Here is an 8,809-nt window from a genome sequence, read left to right on the forward strand (position 1 = left end):
ATTATTGGGTTACAAGCCAGAAATAAAGATGAAAACTTTCATACTGTGCGAGACATTCACCTCAATTTCAGAACCAATACAATTTAACGGAAAATCTCTGTCAAGATAAGTAGAAACGGGATCTAAAAAACACGATATAGCACCATTCAGACTGTCCCAGAAAATCTGTAATCAAGTCCAATAGTAAGGAAATTCAGGGCAACAAGAATGAAGTTCCAGACATTGTACAACTGCTTTACATTATTGAGCAGTTTTGTGCATTTTCACCGCTGAATGAGGTGAAGCAATCATCATATGCAGGCATTGGCCTTCCTGAACCGAACCCATATGCAGGCATTGGCCGTGGCATCATCGGTGGCTGAAGGTATGTGTCATCCATGAATGGATAATGCCCGTCTCGAAACCTAAAATTTGTCCCACGATAGTGTCCTTGTGCAAAATGACCAAATAGGTCTGTACTTTGCCTCTCAGGCATGTGATCGCGATACACATTCCTTGGATGATGAATTTTGCAGTGTTCGTCTCTAAATACATGTTCGCCAGCCTCTGGTCGAATGTGATCCCGAAATCTGTTAAAATTTTCGTCTATCTTGTGACCATGTCGACTAACGTGATCATGAAATCTGTGAAAGTTTTCTTCCATCTTGTGGCCATTAAAATCTTGGCAAGAACAGTCTTTGTGCACCCTTTTCTGGTATTCTTGATCGACATGTTCTCTGTTATTCCCAGGTTGTCTGTCGTGTGACAAGATTTCTGCATTTTTGCCTAGTTTTGCTATAATGGCAGTGACAAACATAGGATCCACTCTGCCTTTAACAAGTACAAGACTCCTTTCTGAATCTACAGCAACCTTATTCACCCCTAGAACCCAGAATTTTTATTTTTTATTTAAAAAAAAAAAAAGAATAAAATAAAATCAATGTCCAGAAAAACCAATAAAAAGTACCAGGAATTTTTGATAGTTCTTTCTTCAGTTTCTTCTGAAAAAGCTTACAGCAAATGTTCTCCACTTTGAAAACACTAGTCTGCATTTACATAGAGCTTGTTTATCATTTGTTTGGTAAGGTAAACTGCACATGATTAGTACTAGATCGAATAATATACATCCGTCCATTATCATGTATCAAAAATGCCCATAAAAATTAAAATTGAACAAAGAGAAGGGGAATAAAGGGTTACCGGTTCGTGATTGTTATATTCCATTGGAAAAAACTTGATAAAGAAAAGTACTTAATAAAATCCGCCTTGCCCTTTGAACTCTGAAAACTTTTGAGTATGTTCAACTGAAGAATTTCTTAGGAAGCAAGAAAAAAGATCTTTCATTTTAATTATGGAGAGTGAATAGGGTTTATATTTTCATAACAAAATAAGGTTAATTTTCCATATGTAATTGGCCGTTCAATTTAAAAGTAATGATCCAAAAATGGAAATTTTAGACTTTAGAGCAGTGCCAAATATAAAATCATTAATTTCAATACTTTCCTTTTTTCGAAAATTTAATTTCAACTTTAACAAAGCCATGGGTTCTTTTTGATCTAGTGAGAAAAATATAGAAATATTATACAATCATACAAAAATTTTGAAACATACAACTGAAAGAAATTAAGTGTCCTAATTTAAGATTTATGCGACTAATAAACCAACTTTTTGTGATCGTACACTATGGACTTGTCGACGAATAGATACGAATGGAGCACGAAAGGGGGAAATAGTTGAGGCAAAGTCAATCTCAATGACATACCCATCATTTGTTCAATTGAACTTGTTTTACTTCGCTAATAGTTCTTGCAAGTCGAGCACCATATCTCAAATTAAAAACACGAGTGTCCTCTTGGCTGTCACACTATTATGTAGAAATCGGAACATTTCTTAGTAACAAAGAGTAAAAAGTTTCAAATTTTTCCAGAGGACAAATCCACTACAGATAAATCAATCCAAAGGACATTTTTGTGACAACTGAATGGGCAATTGAAATTAACCACCCCGAGCTTCTCTTCTTGTGGCATCATGAAGCAGTTCCACGTCAACTCCGTCTGGTGGCAGTTGGACGTACCTCACCACTGATCCTCTGATGAAGCAGTTCCTCACAGAAAGCTGCCATAGAACAAATGATCGACACAAAATTTCAACATCTTCAGCCAAAGTACATGACAAAAGAACACATACACACAGATAGAGCATTTTGGCAACACTTGTATCAGACTGAAAGAGCAATGATGTAGGCTCAAAAAGTTAAAAATGGTGCCTTGTCTTATGCAGCATCACTTCAATATTGATCCAAACCTTTTCGTGTGCAATAAACCCCCACCCCCAACAAAAAGAAAAAAAGGAAAGGTTTTTACACCAAGAGACTCCAGATAGATCAAGCTTAGTTGAAATCTAACTTCGGACGCACTTTACAATGTTCTTTCACAACTTTTTTCACCGAAAGTTCAAGTAATTAGGAACAAATATGTGTGTTTTACAAATGAGTTTCTTAAAAGTGGTTCCAAAACGGTACGCTATAAGCAGCGATAGAATGATGCCCAAAAATGGGTATGAATCAGTAAATAAACACTTTCAGTTGCACATCATTTGTGTAACCGCCAACACCAACAATCCTCTATATCTAAGAGCCATTTTGCATTTGCAAATTTTATTCTGAAAAGTGGTGATTCGAGAGCTAAATTATGTGTTGAAAATTGATATGATTATCCACTGCACAATGTTTATCTTACAAATATATAAACACTATACCATACATACCCAAGAAAATACCAAGAATGAGAAAGTGATGGAAAAGCTGAACATAAAAATCCCACAACACAATTTTGTCTTCCTTTTCCTTTTTTTTGAGATGAGGGGGGAATAAGAAACAGGTACTGATTGTTCATACGAGACATGCATAAAAATCTTCTTGCAGATTTGATTTGAACGCAGTGTTCAAACAAGAATTTCTCAGATGATTAGTTGATGGTCAAATCTCTCTCTCTCTCTCTCAGGCAGCTTTTTTTTTTTTTTTTTCCGCGGGGAGATGGGGTTTTATGGTGTTGCGCAAGTGATATCTACACAACTCAACCGGAGAAAAGTAATAGAGCAGTCGAAAAATCCACTGGGCAGAAAGACGTTAAATTTTAAATTTGGATTCCAAATAATTCAATAAAATAAAAAATACGCTTAAGACATTATTCTGTTTATAAAAATGTATACTTGTATCACCATTAGAACTTAAAATTCTACCTGTAGTTTTGGATTTATGGTATTTGGAGGTGTGACTATTATCCCACCTGGGAATTTGATCGTAAAGGATACTATAATTACACATTTTGGAAACTAATTAATCTTATAGTGGTGGAACTAAACTTAAATCCTCTAAGGTTATTTCGAACAGAAGCTCGGAACCAAATTTCATTTTATTCACAATCATTAATTTCCATAATCACTCCCAAACCCTTTTCCATTGGTATAAATTTCCTAGGCGTCTTACTTTTCGGATTGGCTCTACACTGCAAGCAAACTTTCAAAAAATGGGCATCGCAGAGAATACCCAGGAGATACGAAAAGTACCAAAAATCAACTTGCTACGAAGACAATCAACTAAATCTCTTAACTCCAAATTCCCCACAAAAGCACAGAAATTTCATCAGTCACTAAACCGAACTGCTAAATAACATTAGGTAATTAAAACAGAAAAATAAAGATCTTCACTAGAATGAAACTCTAGACCCTAAAAATTGAGAGAAAATAAAGAGAAAGTATTACCATGTGGGGGTACTTATCTTGATCAACAACCCTAGTGTTTTCGAGCTTAATGTTGAGGTACTGATCCACCGAATGAAGGGTTCCCCGTAGGGCTAAATCGTTCTTTAGTTCCACTGTCACTTCTCGTCCCACCAAATCCTTGAAGTATGAGAAGAACAACTGCATATCAAATCAAAATTAACCCAATCCAATTAAATTGCAAACAAAAATATGCAAAAGAATGAAGAAAAATGCATCACCATATTCTCGTTTGTGTGAGAGAAATTGGGCGTCGATAAGTATCGAGGAAGGTAAAGTGCGCCTAAAAACCTTGAAATACTGACGGGCTAAGAAAATTGTTGCATTTATTTCCCGGGCAGTGGCAGGCCGAACCGGGCCCGTATGCCGGCTCCAATTCTGAATCTCTAGAAACAGATAAAGTACAAAAATAATAAAGAAATAAAAATTACAAGGTGTATTCAATTGTGAGCCCTATTTGATTTTCATTCTTTTTTTATTAAAATAAAAAATATGATCGTTATCCATCACATCAAACCATTAAATTTGAATTTCTATCTCTTGTGTGGGATCCGTAAAGACTATATTTTTCATTCTAATTTTTTTCAAAAATGAAAAACCAACGAAGACTAAATTTTGAAAATTTTTATGGACTTGTTAGACTTTCAGGGTTTCATGGACTATCGAGGAAGGTAAAGTGCGCCTAAAAACCTTGAAATACTGACGGGCTAAGAAAATTGTTGCATTTATTTCCCGGGCAGTGGCAGGCCGAACCGGGCCCGTATGCCGGCTCCAATTCTGAATCTCTAGAAACAGATAAAGTACAAAAATAATAAAGAAATAAAAATTACAAGGTGTATTCAATTGTGAGCCCTATTTGATTTTCATTCTTTTCTCATTAAAATAAAAAATATGATCGTTATCCATCACATCAAACCATCAAATTTGAATTTCTATCTCTTGTGTGGAATCCGTAAAGACTATATTTTTCATTCTCATTTTTTTCAAAAATGAAAAACCAACGAAGACTAAATTTTGAAAATTTTTATGGACTTGTTAGACTTTCAGGGTTTCATGGACTTTTAGTGGATTTGTATCAAATTAATGGAGTCTTTCATTTTAAACCTTTATAAATTTTTGTAGAATGCAAAAGATTTTCGAAAACTTTCATTTAAAGTAAAATTCATGTGAGTTTAGAACATTGTGGGGTTTCCATAATTTTCTTTCAGCTCTTCACATAATAAAAAAAAATATTGAAAGAATAAAAATTTAAGTCATTTTAATTAAATAAATAATGATCTAAATAATATATATGTTACATTATTCTTGTATAAAAGATTTAATATTCAATATTATCATTATGATGTACTTTTAAGAGTAAACAAGAAATCAATATATAAATTAGTTTTCTTTATATAAAATTTTATAATTACAAATATATAATTTTTAATTACAAATAGATATTTTTCATAAAAATGATTAAAAAAGAGAAAAAATATTTAATAAGAATTTTTAGTTATAATTTAATTTTTAATATAAAATAGAGATTAAAAAAAGAGAGGGAGAAGAAAAATAGAAATAAATATAATCAATTAAAAAAGATTTAATTATGATTAAAGGGGGGACGGAGGAAGAGAGAGAGAGAGATATTGAAAGGAACAAAAAATACATAGTATTATTATTTTTTTATTAAAAGTGTTTTAAAATTTTGAGATTTTATTTTAATATTTTTTTTAGTCTTCATTAAATTATATTTTATTACATTTCATTTTTCTCTATCCTATTTTCAATCATACAATCTTTTATAAAATAATATTACACGTAACTTTTCCTTATTTTTCAACCATTCATTTAAAAAAAATACTATTTCACCTATTTTCATTTTCAAAAAAGGGGCCAAACGTGGGCTAAAAGTTAACGTCTATATAAGTCATTAATAATTTGAATATCCAGAGACTTGTGAAAACTTTTACAAAGTTTTAAATTGAATAAATGACGACTATTTTTAAAAGTGTCGATTGAATACACTAAAATTTTTATACATTTAATATCTCTAAAAATTTTAAAGGGAAAATTGTAGCAGCGGTCCCTAACCTTTTCAATTTTTGTAGACTTTACTCTAACCTTCATTTTGTATCAACAAAAGTCTTTAACATTTCATAAATATGCAGTCGGAGTCCAAATGGATCTGTTAGTTGACCAATAAAATAAGACTTTGACCAAACTAGAAGGGATAAAATGGTAAATTTAAAATTATCACACAAATAAATAAACAAAAAATTAAAAAACCATTTTTTTTTTTAAAATGGTTTCTCATTCACACTACCCATCCCCAGCCTCTTCACCCACTCACCCCACCCTAAGCCCCCACAGGCCACACCATCGTCTTAATGGTAGCCAACCGCCATCCATCGGCCACCACCACACCATCCCACAACATCAAAAATCAACATCCCCAACAAAACCAGAAAAACAATGCCTTATCCTATACTAAACCATTTGGAGCCAACTCTCAAACCCCAATAAGCATATTAACAAATGTCTCCTCTTCAACACGTTCCATTTTAAAAATTCGAATTAGATATGTAGCTATCATGGTACTTCCTAAGATCCCTCCTTTGAGCACTTTCACCCGGGTGAACAAACGAGTACTTTGTCCAGATATCTTTCAGTTTCGGCACTATTATTTCACAAACGGGCACTCCATCCAAACTTTATTGAGCATTTTCACCTAGGTAAACAAACAGGCCCACTGTTAATCGAAAAATTTGAGTTGGATTACCTAATTTCTTAGAAGGATTGGGAGGAAAATCTTATTAGTGCCTATGTATGGATAGGTGGAGCGATTTGGAGGCCGGTGGTGGGGTGAAGAAGATAATCGGCGGTGGTGGTGTAGGAGGTAGCGATAAGTGTTGGTGGCTGATTTTTAGTTGTTGGGCGTAGGCTGGGGATGGGTAGGGTGAAGGAGAAACCATTTAAAAAAAAAAATTGGTTTTTTAAATTTCTGTTTATTTATTTAGGTCTCGTTTGTTTCCCATTTTTGTAAAAATAAAAGTGAAAAATATAATCGTTACGGGCCCTACATAAGAGATAGAAATTCAAATTTGGCGGCTTGATGGGATGAATAACGGTCATATTTTTTATTTTATTGAGGGAAGAATGGGAAATAAACGGGGGCTTAATGTGACAATTTTAAACTTATCAATTTACCCCTTCTAGTTTGGTCAAAATTGGTCGAAGCCTTATTTTTTTGGTCAACTAACGGTTTACATCCATTTGGACTCCGACTGTATATTTATGAATGGTTAATTACCTTCGTTGACACAAATGAAGATTATGGTAAAATCTGCAAAAATTGAAAAGGTCAGAGGCTGCTGTTGCAATTTTCCCATTATTAAATCGCTAAAAACCTTTAAAAGTTTTAGCTCCCATTTGAGCCACATTATTGTAAAAATAAGAATGAAAAATATAGCCGTTATGAACCCCACACAAGAGATAAAAAGTCAAATATGATGATTTGATGTGATGAATAACAGTCATATTTTTTATTTTTAATAAGGAAATAATAAAGCTCACCTTAATTGAACTGACAATTTCGAGAATAATCCACAAGCCCCCGTTTGATCCCCATTAAATTCAATTACATCATATTTTATTTTTCTCTCTCCTATTTTTAATCACACAATCTTTCATAAAATAATATGACACGTAAATCGAAAATTTTTCCTTCTTTTTTAATAACTCATTTTTTCTAAAAAATATTATTCCCCCATTTTCAAAAAAAAAAAAAAAAAAGGTTGAACCCCAACCTTAAGGGCCCCCACCGACCCTGCCCTAGATCATCGTGGAGGAGGTAAATCGCAGGATGTGCCTCCCAGGAGTCAGGGTGGAGAGCACATGGATAGGTCAAGGCTGTTAACCCATATGACAACTCCCGCTTGCAACAAAGTCAATTCCACCTTGCGGGAAATCGAACTCTACACACTATCGCGCTGAACCCTATCCGCCCTCCCCTTTGCCACTGGAAAATATGCGCTGGGACATTATCCCCCCATTTTCAATTTTAGGTAATGAGGGTCAAACGGGCTAGAACAAGTTGAAAACTTTTTGTCTTCATTAATAATCGCGACCTGGATTCCCAAGGTTGCCACACGAAAGTCTTTTGAATCTCGCACCATATAATTATTATCCTTTTTTAACAATTCCCAGATTAAACAGGGCACTTGTTTTGCGGTGCAATTGAAGATAATCCTGATTCTGATGTGACCCTTAAGGAAAGGAAATAGCCAAGAGAGAGATGGTATCTGAAACTAAAAGTGGTTTCTGAAACTGGGTTTCTCTTGACAACGAAATAGATGGCGGAACTTTGCGTGATGGCTTCAAATAGCTACCTTCCTCTTCCTGGGCTTGTCATCCACCCTGAACAGTCCATTACCAGGGTTTCTAAGGTAAAAATAATTTCTTTTGATAGGTATCAGAATTGTTGGAAATCCAAATGGGTTTTTTGATGATTCGATTTAGTCGATTCAGATAATCTATTTTACAATTGAGGTTCTTGAATTTTGTCTGTCTGGATTAAGGGGATCTTTGTAAATCGAATTGGATTTATTATTATTATCTTTTTGTCTTGGATGTTAAGCCTAAATTTTTTGTTCTACTGTGCTTGGAGTTTGGATTTAAGTTGTTATATTTTAAGTATTTAGAACGTATTTCATTATATGTAGTGTTTATGACTGTGGCTGCAATGCAAAAACTACAGATATGTAATGGTTTAACCGATTGCTTGTTTGCTGATATGATTAGAATTGTTATGAAGCATTTATCTGTCAATCTATTAGGCACATGTTTATTAGTTTTACTTGCCCGTCTCTTTGTTTCTTAGCTCGTATGCAACTTGAACATTTTTAATTTGGGTGGTGTTATGTTATATTATTTGTTTGAGTATGAAGTCTGATCTCACTATAGATACTGTGATGGTATTTCAGCTTTAAGTATCATATTAGCCGTCCATCATGAGTTTTTATTTTTCATTTGTTTGTTGGGGGGGGGGGGGGGGGGGGGGGGGGGTGTG

The 8,809-nt window shown here is 34.0% G+C and overlaps 3 protein-coding genes across 3 annotated transcripts in view; 1 reads left to right on the forward strand and 2 right to left on the reverse strand.

The window, feature by feature from the left end:
* On the reverse strand, positions 1-1,380 carry LOC111375858. The gene is made up of 3 exons (XM_022998769.1): positions 1,180-1,380; positions 947-1,025; positions 1-861 (listed from the first exon to the last, which is right to left on the reverse strand). Exons 1-3 carry the CDS (start codon positions 1,201-1,203, stop codon positions 236-238), a joined length of 729 nt encoding a protein of 242 aa, XP_022854537.1. The 5' UTR covers positions 1,204-1,380; the 3' UTR covers positions 1-235.
* A 332-nt stretch (positions 1,381-1,712) lies between these two features.
* LOC111375859 (sm-like protein LSM2) lies at positions 1,713-4,132 on the reverse strand. The gene is made up of 3 exons (XM_022998770.1): positions 3,981-4,132; positions 3,742-3,900; positions 1,713-2,094 (listed from the first exon to the last, which is right to left on the reverse strand). The coding sequence occupies exons 1-3, from the start codon at positions 3,981-3,983 to the stop codon at positions 1,975-1,977; spliced, it is 282 nt and encodes a 93-aa protein (XP_022854538.1). The 5' UTR covers positions 3,984-4,132; the 3' UTR covers positions 1,713-1,974.
* A 3,733-nt stretch (positions 4,133-7,865) lies between these two features.
* LOC111375860 overlaps positions 7,866-8,809 on the forward strand; it is a 4,105-nt gene continuing 3,161 nt past the window's right edge. Inside the window, exon 1 of the mRNA XM_022998771.1 lies at positions 7,866-8,186. Within this exon, the coding sequence (XP_022854539.1) occupies positions 8,094-8,186 (93 nt within the window). The 5' untranslated portion in view covers positions 7,866-8,093. The remainder of the gene's footprint in view (positions 8,187-8,809) is intronic.

This window comes from Olea europaea, unplaced genomic scaffold (genome assembly GCF_002742605.1).
Source record: "Olea europaea var. sylvestris unplaced genomic scaffold, O_europaea_v1 scaffold1424, whole genome shotgun sequence".
NCBI lineage: Eukaryota > Viridiplantae > Streptophyta > Magnoliopsida > Lamiales > Oleaceae > Olea > Olea europaea.